The 18,030-nt window shown below is 39.9% G+C and overlaps 1 protein-coding gene across 6 annotated transcripts in view; it reads left to right on the top strand.

Annotated features, from left to right (window-relative positions):
- The window catches only part of RPRD2 (regulation of nuclear pre-mRNA domain containing 2), a 97,525-nt gene that overhangs the window by 26,166 nt on the left and 53,329 nt on the right, over positions 1 to 18,030 (top strand). For all 6 annotated transcript variants that reach the window (XM_036766623.1, XM_036766624.1, XM_036766622.1 and 3 more), the window contains exon 2: positions 14,107 to 14,236. In XM_036766623.1, the coding sequence (XP_036622518.1) occupies positions 14,107 to 14,236 (130 nt within the window). The remainder of the gene's footprint in view (positions 1 to 14,106; positions 14,237 to 18,030) is intronic.

The following is an 18,030-nucleotide window of genomic DNA, read 5'->3' as shown; positions in this document are numbered from 1 at the left end:
ATGACTTTGGGCCAGCTGTTGTTATGAGCTCCCTGTCTGAGCTCAGATGTTGGTAACTATGGATTGTATTTGGTCTGTCTGTTGATGCTTGTAATTTGTTTGTATTTGCTCTGAAGTTCAGGGTGCTGGCTTTTTCCCCTGAACTAAGTGAATGGTATTTCTATGCTGGATTAAAGTAAACTTGTTAACCCCTTAACATTGCTTTCCTTAGTAAAGCAGATCAAAAGAACATGGGCTTGCAGCATTCTGTGAGCTGGTTGTTGTTGGTTTTACACCCCCACAGCAGCTGGTAGCCAAATTGTTGAAACAGGCCCCCCCCCCCCTTTTTTTTTTAAATAAAATATGAGGCAAGGTTCTTGGCTGGGTGGGTGGGTGGAGGTGGGACCATGGAAAATTTAAGGAGAGGTGAAGAGGTTTGTAAGAGTCACTGTGGAGAAGATGGGTATAGAAGGATTGTCTAACAGCAGCTAATAGGTATAATTTGCAAAGAAGTAATAAGTTAATTATTTAGTAATAAAGCAAAAACTACTTGGCAGTTTGTTGTTGTTCAGCTATTTCAGTTATGTTCCATTCTTTGTGACCCCTTTTTTTTGGTAAAGATACTGGAGCGTTTTGCCATTTCCTTCTCTAGCTCATTTGACAGATGAGGAAACTGAGGCAAATAGGTGTGACTTGCCCAGGGTCACACAGCTAGTAAGTGTCTGAGGCTGGATTTTAACACAAATCTTCTTAACTCCTGGCCCAGCACTCTATCCACTGTGCCACTTTGCAGTTAGAGCGGTCCAAACCTTTTCACTTCTTGAGATTTTTCTATGGTCCCTTCAAACCTGATATTCTGTGAACCTTTCAGTTTTTAGGGCTTAGGTAAGAATATGAACTTGTAAAACCATGTTGTGTAATCTTAACATCCTACCACTTCCATCAAGTTGTCTTTTCTGTAGGTTAAACAGTCTGTCAGTTATCATTTATTAAGTACCTACTATGTGCCAGGTACTATGCTAAGTACTAGAGATACAAAGAAAGGCAAGACACCATCCCTGCTCTTAAGGAGCTCACAGTCTAACAAGGGAGATAACATGGAAATAACTATGTTATATACAGGATGAATGAAAGGAGTCTCAGAGGGAAGGTATTAAGATTAAGGACCTACACACTAAAGGTGAGACTTTATCAGCTACTTGAAGAGAAAAGTAAGATACAAGAAGACTAGACAGGTAGGAATGGGGGTCATGAAGGACCCTGAAAGCCAGGCACAGAATTTTATATTTAATCATTTCCGACTTGGCTGATCTCCTAGATTTCATAATCTGTAGAAATAATTATGCGAGAAAATTAAACTCAGTAACTCACACCCCAGGACCATTTTCCATCCCGGTTACAGGGACATCCTCTCTGCCTGCCCTGTCCCCCCCACTCCCCCTTAGCTGCCCAGATTTTCACTTTTTTACGTGTCATCTTCCTTCATTAGATTGTGGGCTCACTGAGCATAGGAACTGTTTTATATCTTTCTTTGTATCCCCAGCACTCAGTACAGAGCTTTAATAAGTGTTTGTTGACTCCACCTCTTTTCCTGGATGAAGTGGTTGAGGTGAATGAATGAGGGGAAAGGGGGAGGATATGGTCTGATTTGCATTTCAGGAAAATCAGTTTGACTGCTGAGTAGAAGATGGGTTAGAGTGGTGATGATCATGGTACTTTGATCATTCTGTAGGCAACCACCGGGTTGACAAATCAACCTACAGACATCGCTTGAGCATCTGCTATATGTGCCAGGCGCTACACATTTTCAACTGAAACTGCTCTGCCTAAAGTTAGCAATGACTTCTTAATGACCAAATCTAATGGTCCTTCTTAGTCCTCATACTTGTGGATCTCTCTGAAGCTTCTGACCCTACTCACCTTCTCTTCCTATATACTCTCTCTTCTCTGGATTTTCACGGCACTGCTCACTCAGTTCTCTTTCTACCTTTCTGACCATTCCTTCTCATTCTCCTTTGCTGGATCTTCATTCTTGTCACATCCTTAGTGTGATTTCATAGAGGTAGTGATTGTTAGCAATTATTAGTATTATACTTATCTCCTAATAAACATTTAATCAGTCTAGTCAACTAACATGAGTATCAGAATTGCATGTATTAATACATATCTTACATATCTTAGATATGGAAATAATTAGACACAGTTAGATAGATTCTCTCATATTAGGTCCCAAACTTTAAACTACAAGTTGTAAGTTCACTCTTCACTAACCTGTTTTAAAGCTTACTGGTTGTTATACAGTTCAGTTACCTAACCATGAGTGATTAGACTAGAGGACCTCCACCCTTTTGGATGATGAGTATGTGACCATGCCCTGCATGGTATAATGTCTTGACATGATAGGGAAAGTCCCCCAACTTATTTTTTATCTCCAAACCACCTCTCACCCAACATGAGGGGCCCTTCTTAAGACCGTTTAGTCAACATAGATGACCCTTGCCTTGCCCATCCGGTGACCACCTATGCCAAGTGTATCATTTCTGTCCCTTCTGTAAGGTCAAAAGCAAAAGCCTCTTCTGAATCTCAGGGTACCAAGCACTGAGGCCCTTGGGAAAGGGAGCATCTCAGATCATGAGGAAGATCTGAGGTCCTGTTCATTGAAGGGTTTAGTCCCTTTAATAAATAGTTACTGGTCCAGAGCTCTACCTCAGTGGTTTTTCTTGCAGGTTGGATTATTTTGGACCCCATAGGGTTTCCTTTAAGGCTCTTTCTTGGGCCCTCTACTTTTTACTCTCTTGCCAGACATGAATTCAGTTATCATGTCTATGCATATGAATCCCAGATGTGCATATCCAACCCTACTATCTCTTCTGAGCTCCATGCTCATATCTCCAGCTGTCAATTAGACATTTCCAAAACTCTGTCTTGCCCCCAATCTGCCCTCTTCCAAACTTCCCTGTCATTGTGGAGGGCATCACCATTCTCTTATTCTCCTGGATCACACCCTCAGTGCCCTTCTACACTCCTCACTTCTGTTCACCTCACAATACAAATCCTCACCACAAATACAAATCCATACCTTCACAGCCTTTCTCAGCCCCCTCTTGCCACTTACACAGCTACTTCCATACTTTGAGCCCTTTTCACTTCTTTCCTAGACTGGTGTAGTAGTCTTCTATTTACTCTCAGGGACTCATATCTCTCCCTACCCTAGCCCATCCTCTGTACCTGATTTGTCAAACTTGTGGCTCTCCAAAAATGTAATGGGGAAATGTTTAACCAAACAAAAATATAACATAGTGTTAATGTGTGGTTTTCTAAGTTGCAAGGCTATGTTTCTGTTTGAGCTTGACATCACTGCTCTACGCAGGTGCCAAAGTGATTTTTACTAAAGCACAGGTCTTTCCCATATCATATCCCTACTCAGTAAACTCCACTGGCTCTTTATCACCCCTGAATCAATTCTAAACCCCGCCAATTTCAATCTCTTCTTCACCTGGCCTCTTCCCCTACCCTTTCTTCTGTCTCCATACCTTTGCACTGACTGTTCCCAGATCTGAGTCACTCACCCTGTTCTCTTCCTTCTTAGAATCCCTGGGTTCCTTCAAGACAGCTCAAATTCTCCCATGTGCAGATCTTTCCAGTTCCCCCCAGCTGCCTTTCCCTCTAACATTACCTCCTCTCTAATCTTGTATGTACCTATTTATTTACATGTTTTCTTTCTCATTAGTATGTAATCACTTTGAAGACAGAAGCCGGCTTCAGTGGCAGGTCAGATTTGATCCATAGACTTTAGTCTGCCAACTCCTGGATTAATTATTGCTATCTATGTGTTTAGTGATACAAATAACGAAAAAAGAAATCCTCTCTGACCTCATAGAACTTGTAATCTATAGGGGAAACAATATGTACACTTGGGCATAAGGACCCATGATTTAATTGTAAGGAAACCTCATGTACCAATGCAAGTCACCACTTTCTCTATAACTTTTAGCCTTAGGGAATTGCCTAGAGAAGTTTAAGTGACTTCCTGAGGGTCACACAGCCAGTGTGTGTCAGAGGTAGGGCTAGAATTCATGTCACCTTTTCCTGGCTTTGAGGATCGTTTTCTCTTCACTCCAACGTGCTGTGTCTTAGATATATGTATATACAAGGGAAATACAAAGTAATTGGGGAGAGGGGTGCTAGTAGTGGGGAGGATCAGGAAAGACTTTTATGTTCAAGATGGTACTTTAGCCCAGCTTTGAAGAAAACTGTGACGACAAAGAGAGAGCCTTCGCAAAGGAGTGGAGTTTTGTCTAAGGAGGAAGAGCCAGCAGGAGGCTTTGGCCAGAAAGTGGAGTTCCTCTGAAGTAAGCCTTGAGAGGTAGAGTGGAGATAATTGTAAAGAGCTTCAAATTCCATATAGGAGAATTGACCTTTTGAGCAGAAAAATGATGTGGTCAGACCTGTGCTTTGAAACTGTCTTACTGGCAGCTGTGTGGAAAATGAATTAGAAAAAGGTGAGGACAGATGTGGAGACATGAATTAGAACATACAAGGGAGAGGTGAGGAGGGTCTGAAAAAGGTATGGTGGTAGCTGTGTGAATGAAGAGAAAGGGATATATGTCAGAGATCTTGAGCAGCTTTTATTGACACAACTCAGCAACTGATTGGATATGGGGAGCAGGGGTTAAGAGAAAAGTGGAGGATGACTGAGGTTGCCAGCCTGAATAGCTGGAAGAATGTTGATGTCTTTGACATACTCAGATGGATCTGTAATCTCATCAGGGTGGGAATGCCTTTCAGTGATGCAGATCACTACCCACACATTTCTGCTATTTCCTAGTGGGTCCACCAGTGGGGGGAGGGGAAGAAGAATTCTTTACTTTCCCTTGATGTTTCAAGGATTCCAGTGAAGCACGAAAGCTGTTAATTCACTCATCACACTGACTACCTGAGAAGCCTGTCTTTTTTGCTCACAGATTTCTTTGATGACATACTTTCTACTTCTTGGTAATTTCATGTGCTGCAACCTACTGGCAGCTACCAATCAGTAAACATTTATTAAGCACATACTCTGAGCCAGGCACTATTCTAAGCACTGAGGACACAAACAAAGGCAAAAGACAGTTCTTTCTGGCAAGGACTTCACAGTGTAATTGGAGAAGCAATCTGCAAACTATATGCAGGGTATGTTGAAGATAATCCATAGAGAGAAGGTGCTGGTACTAAAGAGGATCAGGAAAACTTAAATTTGGGATTTTAACTGAAACTTGTAGTAAGCTCAAGGAATTTGGAGGGAGAGAATTCCAAGCATGGGAGACAGCATTTGTGAAGATCAATAAGGGAGCCATTGTCACTAGATAATTACATATATGGAGGTGAGTAAGGTGCAAAAAGACTGGAAAAGTAGGATGGGCCAGGCTATAAAGGACTTTGAATGCCAGAGGATTTTATATCTGATGCTGAAGGAGCCACCAGAAAGCTATTGCAGTGACAAATACCATTATTTTGATTGAGTGGCAAATAGAGACGGAGTGAACCTTAAAGTAGGAGAAGCTATTGAGTGATGGTAGTAGAGGGTGACCTTGGAAGTGGTAGTAAGAAACAAAGAATAGGGGGCAGAGCCAAGATGGCAGCTGGAAAGCAGGGACTTGCTTCCTCAAATCCCTCCATACACTTTTAAAAAATGGCTCTAAACAAATTCTAGAGGCGTGGAACTCACGAAAAGCAGAGGGAAGCAGGTCTCCAGCCCAGGATGGCCTGGATGGTCGCTGGAAAGGGCCTATCACACGGTGCTAAGAGCAGAGCACAGCCCAGCATGGCCCACTCCAGGACAGACCAGACCGGGCATCAACTGGAGCAGGCCTTAGGGCCATGAATCATTGAGCTTTGGCAGTTATCAGACTTCTCAACCTACAAATGCCAAAGACCATGGAGCAGGTTAGTGGGTAAACTGCTAGATCAGGTGAGAGGGTGGTCCGGCCCCAGCCCTGGGGGTAGCAGAGGTGGTGTGGTGGTGGATCTTCTGCATCAGCTGCTTTCAGAGTCCCTGGCTCACACAACGGGAGGAATCAAGTGGCAGACCAGAGCGGGAGGGCAGGGGCTTGGATCTGGGTCGCATTCCTGGTTGGTGGTTCTTGTGGGGGGAGAAGGGCTGCTGTGGCAGAGCTTGCGGTGACAGTGCAGCAGAAGTAGCTCTGAAAACAGCAGTGCAGCCCCTCAAACTTGGGACAAAGTACTCTACTCTGCAAGCAATCATACCCTGACAAAAAGCTCAAAGGTCAAGTAGTTGCCTGGGAACACGACCAGGCAGTGAAAAAGGACACAGACTCGGACTATAGAACCTTTTTTTTGTTGTTGACAGAAGACCAAAACATACAGCCAGAAGAAGTCAACAAAGTCAAAGAGCCTATATCAGAAACCTCCAAGAAAGATATGAACTGGCCTCAGGCCTTGGAAGAGCTCAAAAAGGATTTGGAAAAGCAAGCTAGAGAAGTAGAGGAAAAATTGGGAAGAGAAATGAGTGATGCAAGAAAACCATGAAAAACAAGTCAATGACTTGCTAAAGGAGACCCAAAACAATACTGAAGAAAACAAAACCTTAAAAAATAGACTAACCCAAATGGCAAAAGAGCTCCAAAAAGCCAACAAGGAAAAGAATGCCTTGAAAGGCAGAATTACCTGTGTGGAAAAGGAGGTCCAAAAGACCACTGAAGAAAATACCACCTTAAAAATTAGATTGGAGCAAGTAGAAGTTACTGACTTTATGAGAAATCCAGAAATTATAAAACAGAACCAAAGGAATGAAAAACTGGAAGACAATGTGAAGTATCTCAATGGAAAAACCACTGACCTGGAGAATAGATCCAGGAGAGATAATTTTAAAATTATTGGACTACCTGAAAGCCATGATCAAAAAGAGAGCCTAGATATCATCTTTCAAGAAATTATCAAGGAGAACTGCCCTGATATTCTAGAGCCAGAGGGTAAAATAGAAATTGAAAGAATCCACCAATCATCTCTTGAAAAAGATCCCAAAAAGAAAACTCCTAGAAATATTGTTGCCAAATTCTAGAGTTCCCAGATCAAGGAGAAAATACTGCAAGCAGTCAGAAAGAAACAATTTGAGTATTGTGGAAACACAATCAGGATAACACAAGATCTAGTGGCTTTTACATTAAGGGATCGAAGGGCTTGGAAGACCATATTCCAGAGGTCAAAGGAGCTAGGATTAAAACCAAGAATCACCTACCCAGGAAAACTGAGTATAATGCTCCAAGGCAAAATGTGGATTTGCAATAAAATAGAGAACTTTCAAGCATTCTCAATGAAAAGGCCAGAGCTGAATAGAAAATCTGACTTTCAAATACAAGAATCAAGAGAAGCATGAAAAGATAAACAAGAAAGAGAAATCATAAGGGACTAACTAAAGTTGAACTGTTTTATTTACATTCCTTCATGGAAAGATGATGTTTGTAATTCATGAGACCTTTCTCAGTATTAGGGTAGTTGAAGGGAATATACATACATACATACATACGGCACATGATGAGTTGAATATGAAGGGATGATATCTAAAAATAAAAATTAAGGGGTGAGAGAGGAATATACTGAGAGGGAGAAAGGGAGAGATAGAATGGGGTAAATTGTGGCAAGAAAAAGCAGTTCTGTTGGAAGGGAAGAGGGGGTAGATGAGGGGGAATGAGTGAATCTTGCTCTCATCAGATTTGAATTGAGGAGGGAATAACATACACACTCAATTGGGTATCTTACCCCACAGGAAAGTAGAAGGAAGGTGATAAGAAAGGGGGGATGATAGAAGGGAGGGCAGATAGGGGGAGGAGGTAATGAAAAGCAAACACTTTTGAAAAGGGACAGGGTCAAGGGAGAAAATTGAATAAAGGGGGACAGGACAGGATGGAGGCAAATATAGTTAGTATTGTGGAAGTGTTTTACATAATGATACATGTGTGGCCTATGTTGAATTGCTTGCCTTCTTAGGGAGGGTGGGTGGGAAGGGAAGAGGGGAGAGAATTTGGAACTCAAAGTTCTAAAAGCAGATGCTCAAAAAAAGTTGTTTTTGCATGCAACTGAGAAAGAAGATATATAGGGGAATGGGGCATAGAAATCTATCCTGCCCTACAAGAAGGAAAGGAGATTGGGAGGGGTTGACAGAAGGGAGGGCTGACTGGGGAATGGGGCAATCAGAATATATGCCATCTTGGAGTGGGGGGGCGGAGGGTAGAAATGGAGAGAAAATTTGTAACTCAAAATCTTGTGGAAATCCATGTTGTAAACTAAATAATAAAATAATTGTTAAGAGAAAAAACTAAAAACAAACAAAAAAGAATATTTCAACTCCCCCATCTTGTCTAGTGAGTTAGGAGAATGAGTGAAAGTTCAGCTAATACTGGGAAGAGTAGCCAAGGAAAGCCAGGACTCAGAACCAAAGGATGAAATGAGTGGAAGAGGAAGAGATTTAAGATGAGCGCAGGTTTGTTCTCTGTAGAGAGAGAGTTTCGAGCTCTGTGATTTGTCTGTTCATTTGAATAGGAAGGCTACTCTTGGACTTGACACAACAAAAGCACAGGTAAGAGCATTAGGATGAACTCATCATCTCCTGAGAATGCCTTCTCAACCCTTACTTTGACAGATCTTTTCCCGTATTAATGTTGAATACCTTTGACGAACGTGTATCTTCCTACTCTATGCATTGTTTGATATTAATGATCATAGAGCTTTGATCAAGCACTATGAGCAAGGTTATCTCTTTTGTAACACCTTTCAAGAAATCTTATATAATTTTTATCTATACACAGGAGACATCTTATTGGAAGAGAGCCCTTAATGAGTCATTTTGCTCTACCAATCAAATTAATTTTGTTATCAAAAATCACAGGGGATCTTGTATTCTCTGTGACTTGGGTCAGTTGTGTTGTTGCAGTACAGGGCATGTCTGCCTGGAAAGGATTTGACCACTCAAGCCTTCTTTCAATCAGAGTAGTGAGGTTTTATTATAACACCAGTTAGGTGGGCAAGATTCCAAACAAATCTGCACAATTTAATTGGGGTAAGATTGGTAATGTAGAAAAGACTGTGAGAAAACATGGATGGGATCAAGGAGTGGCAAGTAGCCTGGGGTGGGCCAGGTGCAAACCATGAAAGGCTGGGATGGTCCGGATGCCTCAGCAAAATGCCAGGGCTGAAATGTGTGAGAAAGTTCAAGGACTGAGGTCTTTCCCTTTTTTTAGGAGTTCAGGTCCCATGACCCTGTCAGTGTTATGGCGAAGATGTGGGCTTCTTAATAGTATCAGTTAGGAAAGTCTTCCTCTTCCCTCCTAATATCCTCATCCTGGAAGCACTTAATATATATAATTGTTCTATTAAAAATTTTATATGGATGGAAAGGTAGGCATGGGTCTGTAGTTACCAATATGAGAAGATGATCTCAGGAACCTTTATTTGTTATAATAGCAAAATCTAAGATGTTTTTCTATGCTTTTGTTATCTTCTCCTCCTCCCTCAGATGATTTGAGATTCAGTCCTTCAATACCTTCAAAATTATGTCACCTCCAGCATAGACTTCCTCATGTAACAATAGCCTGATAGGCCCATTTTTCCCTATCTTTGTTTCCTTTAATACCATTTCCACTTATTTTTGTAAGCACTTTTGGGGCTGAATTGATAGAATCCAAATGTGGTGACTCCAATGGTCTTAATGATGAAAATATTTTGTTATAAAAATCTTTTCCAATATTTTCCATCATTCTTTTATTGTCTTCCTTCCAATTTCATCTTTTATGCTCTCTGAATGACCCTGCTTAGTTGAGTCTCTTGCCACACTGACTTTAAACTTCTTTTTCTTTCTACTCACTGTTTTGAGTCAATATTGTTCATAATCTTTCATCATCCTTCTCCATAAGAAGATTGTGTCTGCTTCCCAAGAACCAGCCTAGCTAAGTAGGTAGACACTCTTTACCAGACCCTTGGTGGTGAATTCTTTGGCCATGGTAACTCGTAAAACAAAGAAAAAAATACAAAATGGCCCCTATTCCTGGATTAGAGGCCCTTGTATCTGCAGTGATAATGGCAGAAAAGGGGCCAAAAGTAGAAAGATAGAAGCATGTTTCAGCTAATTGGAAGGATAGCTTATAGGCTCTCCTTGGAGAGACAAACGAAAGGGTTGGCAGTTTTATCTTACATTCCAAAAAAACCAAGAAGCATCATTTCATGAAACATTTGGTTATTTCTTGTTACAGTGCTTATAGGTAAATATTTGGTTGAATTAAAAAAACAACCATGAAAGTAATTACAGATTATGGACCAACATTTGTTGGTAGAGCATAAAGTAGAAAAATTCTGTTCAGAATTTGATTAGGTCATTCAAGTTAAATGTCAGATAACATTTACATAGCAATTTAATTTATGCATATGTTGTCTCATTTGATCCTTGCAAATTATCCTGTGAGTTAGGTGATATTATAATCCCCATTTTTCAGGTGAGGAAGCTGAGGCTGAAATGACACTGACTTACCCAGGGTCACATTGGTGGTAAAAGTCTGACAGGATTTTAATTCAGTTCCTTCTGACTGCAAGTCTAGCACTCTATCCACTATACCACACTCTCCCTAAATCAACGTTTTGATATTGCTTAGTCATGAAAGAAGATAACTTCAAAGGCTTAAGAACTCATCATTTTGCTAGACAACCATGACTCTGGTGAGGGACTAGCAGTGCAGAATGAGGCATACTTCTTCTGACATAACCAAGTTGTAGATCTATTTTTTTATTATTTATTTTTAGAAGGGAAGGCATTTAATTTTGTTTTGTTTGGGAGTGGTAGTAATAGCAATGCCAGAAGAAAAAGAGATGGCAGATGCATTGATGAAACATTTATATTATATACCAGAGGAGAGAAGAAGGAAGTTCCAAAAGAGATCGTAACAGGGCAGTATTGGAGTTACAGTTCTAAATATTTTGTATACTTATAAAAAGATAAATAAGCTTGACCTGGTTTCATGTGTAATTCTCTTTTCATAATTATGTTTATTGGTAGCTATCTGAGTTTATAATTTTGTAAATGTTTTTCTTAATCTGGGGCTGCTGCGGGGAGAAGAGGAAATAGCATTGACAAATGAGCTACATTTACATTTAAAGACCTTCCCAGACTTAGTGCTGAAGTGAAAAGTTAATTGTTCTACAATTTGCTTTCCTTGTAAAAATGTTTGGGGAGATGTGGCATAGAGATGATGAAGTTGCCAGATCTGAGACCAGGGCAAAATGAGATGATAAGATGGATGTTATTTACAACTAGTTGGACAAAAGTGAGACTTTTATTCTGTGGGTAGATGGCATTAGGAAAAGCCAGAGGCCAGGTGTCTGTATTTAGAAAGAGCTGCCCTGGACTCAGTAGGACCTAGGTTTAAGTACCACCTTTGATACATCCTGGCTGAATCTTCCTGGAGATTTCATGCCCCAAGCAGCTCTTAAGACAAGAAGTTACAGAACATTTATGGAGGTGCTTTGATAGAGCTTCGTTATGAAGAATTTCCTATACAAATGAAATCACAAGTCCTGTCCTATCTTTATTAGAGGAAAAAAAAACAGCCAAGGTGAGAGAGAACACATTATGTTGGTGGGGGACTAAATGGTGAAGGTATTTCTGTGCTGAACTTGGCACATAAGAAGCTTGGATTTTACCCCATTTGCAGTGGAGAAATCTACAAATAGTTTTTAGTAGGGAAATTAAGTAATCAAATAGTTTTGTAAAAAATTTAGTCTGGCGGCACTGTGTTGGATGACTTGGAAAGGGCAGGAAGAGGTGGGAGGATAGATGGAAGACAGGCCATAAGATTATAAGGGTGGTAAGGACAGGAAAAGAAAGAAAGAAAAAGAGATGAGAGATGTAAAAAATATAAATGAATGGGATAGTTATTTGATTGAAGGAGCTAAGAATAAGTAGTCAGAAGATGACTATTTTGAAGTTGGGTGGCTGGGAAGATTGTGGTGGTATCCCTTAGTCATGAAATGGAGAGACTTTTAGGGGGTGGCAGCAAACGTCTTGACATTTTTTAGTGAATGATCTTCTTGCCCTTGCGAACGCTACTTATTCAAGTCTTTGCTTGAGATTCACAGAATGACCACAAGTAAACAGATAAATGCAAACCTTCGCAAGTATGACAGATAGATAGATAGATAGACAGATAGATAGGAAGGAAGGAAGATCGATCCATGTTTACTGTGTGCCAAGCACTGTGCTAAGCATATAAGTACCAGCAAGCAAGACAGTTCCCATCCTCAAAGAGCTTATATTCAAAAGGTGAGCTTGGGAAGAGGGTGAAGGGAGGAAGTCTGTAAGCCTGGTGACAGGCAAGGTAAAGCTGTGGCTCACCACTGGTTTCAAAAGTTTGGGTGGGGTGGGGTGGAGATGATAGTTGGAGTTCAGGAGGGATGGTGTGGAAATGGTCAGGAAGGAACCACATATGCTTACTTGGAGTTTATGAACTAATAATTATCTATATAGATTTTTATTTTTGCCTTTTTCCCAAGAATCTAAAGTGCTTCATGTATATTGAATTGAGTAACTAAAATTTTATATAATTTATCAGCTTTCTGTCATCAAAATTCAAAACGTGATCATCCAAGTCATTAGTACAAATTCTGAATATAACATAGTTAAAAACACAATTCTGTGGCATTTCTCTTTAAACAACATACCATATTGACCAACCTTCCACAGTACTACAGGTGATTTTCTAAGCTTACATCCCTCCATCCCCCTATGCAAAATCTTTGCCCTAAATAGGTCATTAATTTTCCATCCTCCCTTCCTTGTTTTCCTTCAAAAAGAACCTCTTCATTTTAGTTGCACATTTTTAAATTGGAATATGGTTCTCATTTCTTTGTATTTTTTAATTACTATCTACCTTCCATGTTCAAATCCCAATTCTTCTCTGAAGCTTTCCTGACCCCTCCAGGAATAGTTATTATTCTGTCCTCTTAGTTCCTATATTTAGATCATTAATACTTACAAACTAAAGTTGAAAGGGATCTTGTCCTAAGTCCTTTTGTTTTACAGGTGAATAAATTTGAGGTTAATTTGCTGTCTGACAGCTAGTCAGGGACCAGACATGGACTAAAACCTCTGTTTCTTCATTCCCATTCTGTTCATTTTTCCATTAACATACATATCCCCATTCTACCATTCCTTTGGTAATAACCTGCCTTGTATTTTTAGTTGATCTTTTTAATATGTATACATCTCATTTTCCCCACTAGATTTTAAGTTTTCTGAGGACACCAGCAAGGTTAGTGGTGGTGGTGATGGTAGTTGTCATTATCATCATTGGAGGGGGGTTAGAAGATTGGGTTTATATCTGTCATTTCATCAGTGAAAGAAACTCCAATGGAAATTATTATTGAGGTTAAGTGACTTGCCCAGAGTCCCATAACTAGCAGCTAAGTTTTAGACTTTTGGATCCCCTTATCTCTCCCATCATTTCAGGAGCGAGGTCCAGATTACTATGTCCATGGCAGCTGACAAGATGAGCTGCTGACCAAAGTATCCCTATGAGCTACATATGTTTTGTTCAGCTATTTACTTTTCTGTATTAAAGCTTTACTATTAGGTCATTAAAGCTTTAGTATTGGTTTGGACATTATGATTATTTCTTTCAGGAAGATCTCAGGTTAATATGATGAATATCACGGGCAAAAAGTCCCTGGGGAGAAGGGACATATTCTTTGGATTTTCTCAGCAGTTTTACCAGCTACATAATAGGTCAGCTATAAGATATTTCAGTTGCTATATTCACTAGTCACAGCTTAAAGTTACCTTAAAATATTCAGGTATTAATTGTTGACTTTTCAGATAGATTATACTTCTTTTGTAGATTGTAGTTTTAATTTACTTGAGAAGATAAATGGTCAAATACCATAATAACCATTCAGTTTCATATCTCCAGAAAACAGCTCATTCAGGGAGTAGGTTATCAAAATACTTCTCTATTTGGTCTTACTGCCATCAGATCAATCTGAGGAAATGAAAGGTAGACATACTTAGTATACAACTGAGAAGACTTACCTGTGGCAATATCACATATAGGTACTAATTTTTTAAAAAAAATCTTTATTCATTTCTAGCTGCCTTTCCACACCGACTGAATCTCTTTTACCTGGCCAATGATGTTATACAGAACTGCAAACGGAAAAATGCAATCATATTCCGAGAATCATTTGCTGAAGTGCTTCCTGAAGCTGCCTCTCTGGTGAAGTAAGTATTCTTTTGAGTTTTTAAAACTGTATTTTAATTTCCTTTTGCACCTGACAAGAAAATAGGAGAATCTGCTTAAAAGATATTTTTCCCCTTATATTTTATAATTTGCTTTTATGACCTATTTAAGTTATGCTACTTATTTGTTGCTTGTCTAGTTGTATATAATTTTCTTTATAATTTTCATGTGCATAGAATAATACTTTTCTTTTTTTAATGGATCTTTTATTGATAATATTACCAGAGTGGTAGATGAGGAAAATTTGGGGATGTAGTGTACCTAGATTTTAGCAAAACCTTTGATAAAGCATTTCTTGTCTTTATGGAGAGATTGAGACTAGACAGTAAAAGAACTAGATAGAAGCAAGAAGACCAATTAAAAGGCAAAAGGTTGTCAACTGGTGTTTTGGCAATCAAAATGGGCTCTTAGCACTTAATTCAACCAAGTGCCCTTGAAGAGTTTGGCCTTTATTTCCTTGATTAAATTAAGAGTCTTTGGTGACCTCCTTGCCTCAAGGGAAAGCCTAGTTTACATGGGTTTGAGACCATTTGTTGTAACAATCCGGCTAGCAGCTGCTGTGGGGGTGTAAAACCAACAACAACCAGCTCACAGAATGCTGCAAGCCCAGGTTCTTTTGATCTGCTTTACTAAGGAAAGCAACGTTAAGGGGTTAACAATCTCAATTTAATCTAGCATACAAATATCTTTCACTAAGTTCAGGGGAAAAAGCCAGCACCCTGAACTTCAGAGCAAATACAAATATACATTTATAAACAGACCAAATGTAATTCATAGTTACCAACATCTGGGTTCAGCCGGGAGCTCGACAACGCCTGGCCCAGAGTCACGCATCACTGTTGCTGTAACTCAGAGCTCAGAAAAAGGAAAGCCAACCCCTGGTTTTATATATCTTGTGCAGGGTCAAAGGTGAGTCACACGTGAGACTCACCCACATGACCTAAAATCGTTGCAAAAATGTGACTTAAACCCATGTGGTCTAAAAGCTTCTGATGTCACAAACATGTCATGGATTTAGAGTACATAGGAGTGATACTTGAAACTCTGGATACAGATGAGATCAAAGTAGTAAAAGAGAAGAAGAAAGAATCCGACACAGAACCTTGGGTGAAACTCATGTTTAGGGGGCACAATGGTATGATCAAACAGCCAGAGAACCAGCAGAGAATAGTGTCACAGAAGCATAGGGAGAAGAGAATTTTGAGGAGTAAGGGGAATGGGCATCAGTACCAAAAGCTGTAGTGTCTTTTCAGTTGAATCGTGAGTTAGGACACAAGTTTTCACCTTACAAAGAAATGAGTGGGATGTGACATTGAAGGCAAAGTTGTATGAAGAACCTTTTCTAGGCTTTTGACTGAAAGGAAAGAAAGAGATAGAGGAAGTGGCTTAAGGAAATATCAAAATCAAGTGAAGTTTTTTTTTTTTAAGGATGGGGCAACCTGAGCATTTTATAGGAAAGGGAGAAATAGCCAGCAATTAAGGAAAGATTGAAAAATGTTTAGCTTGGAGAACAAGGTGACTTGTGAAGGGAAGAGAGAAATGAGGCTGCCTTTAGGTATTTAAAGGGTTATCACCTAGAATGGCTTCTTCTTCCTCATCTTAGAAAACAGTTCAGTTAGTGAAAGTTGAAAAGGGGCAAGTTTAGGTTTACTGTAAGGAGGACCTTTCTCATAATTAGAACATAGGGCTATAAAAAAGGCTTGGGCTCCCTCGGGATATTAGTGAGTTCTATCCTACTCATTAAAGGACTTTAAGCAAGAGCTTAGTAACTTTTTGTCAGATAGGTTGTGGAGGGAATTCTTTTTTAGGTATGAGTTAGGCCAGATGGCCATAGATGTAGGTTCCTTTCACCTGAAATTTTTCATGGTGAAGGTGAGGGGACATGATCAAGCTTAATAAAAGAGCTGGTATTTACATAGTACCTATTATGTACCAGGTGTCATACTAAGCACTTTATAATTACAGTCTCATTTGACCCTCACAACACCCCTGGGAGTTAGGTGCTATGATATAGTTGAGGAAACTAAGGCAATCAGAAGTTAAGAGATTAGCTGGAGGACAGAAAGCTAATAAGTCTGAATCTTGATTTGAATACAGAAAGAGCCTTCCAAAGGAGACAGATAATCAAGTGGCATTCATTAAACACCTGTTATGACTCAGGCACTATGCTAAGGGCTAGGGATACCAAAAAAGGCAAAAAAAAAAAAAGTTCACCATCTAATGGGGAGACAACATGCAAAGGATGTGTGCAAACAAGCTAGAAAACTAAGGAGACCTGGAAAGGTTTCTTGCAAAAGACTTTATCTGACATTTGAAGAAAGCCAGGAGGTGGAGATGAGCGGGGAGAGAGTACCAGGGTTCAAGAACACACATAAAGAGGAATTTGTGTGGGTATAGAGAAAAGGGCCACTTCCTCCTTCATTGCAGCAAAAGGAAAGAACAGGAGATGATATTAGAGGGTTTATGGTGTGGAGTGGAGTAGAGAAAGGAGTTGGTGTTAGTTAATGTTGATTGATCAGTGAAGTAGAAAGGCTGGAGAAAGAGTGGTGGTTGAAGCTTGAGAGAGAAAAAAGTTGGGCACCACGTGGTAAAGGAGGTATGAAAGGAACGATAAAAAGGTGGTTACTTCTGTAATACAGCGTTTGAGATTAAATAATAAACATGGGCAGTGGACTCAATTATCACACAGGTTTGTGAGTTCCTCTGGCGGTGTTCAGTCCAGAAGTAGAAGTCATTTCACGGGGATGTTACAGATACTTTATAAACAGAGGTTTCAGACTAGCTGAACCCCAAGAGCCTTTCCTGCTCTAAAGTTACATAGTTCCAGGGAGGGAAGGCTTGAGAGAGTCTTGAAATTAATGCCAAGGAGACGGTAGCAACAGGTATAGTAGCTTCCATTCTTGTAGCATGTTACAGTTTACTAAAAGCCCCTTTTTCCTAATAGCTTTGTGAGATTGGTACCACAGGTATTGTCATTCCTGTTTTATAGTTAAGAAAACGGGGCGGGGGGGGGGGGGACAGAGAGAAGTGACTTGCCCAATTCTTAAGACCCAGAGATTGGATTTGACCCACGTCTTCTAATCCCTAAGTTCAGGATTTTTTCCATTGAATCATTTGAGCCTTTCAAGGATTCAAGGGATCAATGAACACAGTGCTTTGGAAAAGATAAAGAACATTAATTGGGGAGGGCAGTTGCTTGGTTACCTTGGTTAACCTATATGACACTTAGAGCTATACAAGCATACACTCCTCCTCATCCCCCCCCCCACCCCCTCTGCAACATAATTAGACAGTTCCCCAGAAACACTGTGTGTGCCAGTCTTGGCTTTAGAGGAACAATGATCAAACAACCTTCTTCTCTGTAGAGAGGTATTATGCAGTGCACTCAGTTCTAGAACTAAATTATGAAAGTGAAAGATATTTCTGGTGTGGCCATACTGCCCCACTTAACTGTCCCTCATGCACAATGCTCCATCTCCCAAAATGCCTTTAAATTGGGTTGTCTTAATTTTTTTTAATCATCTAAATTTTTTTTCAGTTGTATTTTGTTTTAGTATTAAAGTGGGTTTTTTTAAATTTTTCAAAAAATATTTTGTTTTAATCATCCAATTTACCCCACCCCTCCCTGCCATTTGAGAACACAATAAAAACAAAACCCATTACAAACATATATAGGCAAGCAAAACAAATTTCCACATTTCTGGCCATATCCAGAAAAAAATTGGTCTCATTCTTTATTCTGAATCCTTCCCTGCTGTGTAAGGAGGTGTGGGGA

The sequence above is a fragment of the Trichosurus vulpecula genome, chromosome 7, assembly GCF_011100635.1.
Source record: "Trichosurus vulpecula isolate mTriVul1 chromosome 7, mTriVul1.pri, whole genome shotgun sequence".
In the NCBI taxonomy this organism is placed as follows: domain Eukaryota; kingdom Metazoa; phylum Chordata; class Mammalia; order Diprotodontia; family Phalangeridae; genus Trichosurus; species Trichosurus vulpecula.
Note: the sequence above shows the minus strand (reverse complement) of the source record. Positions and strands in the feature narration are given on the sequence as shown.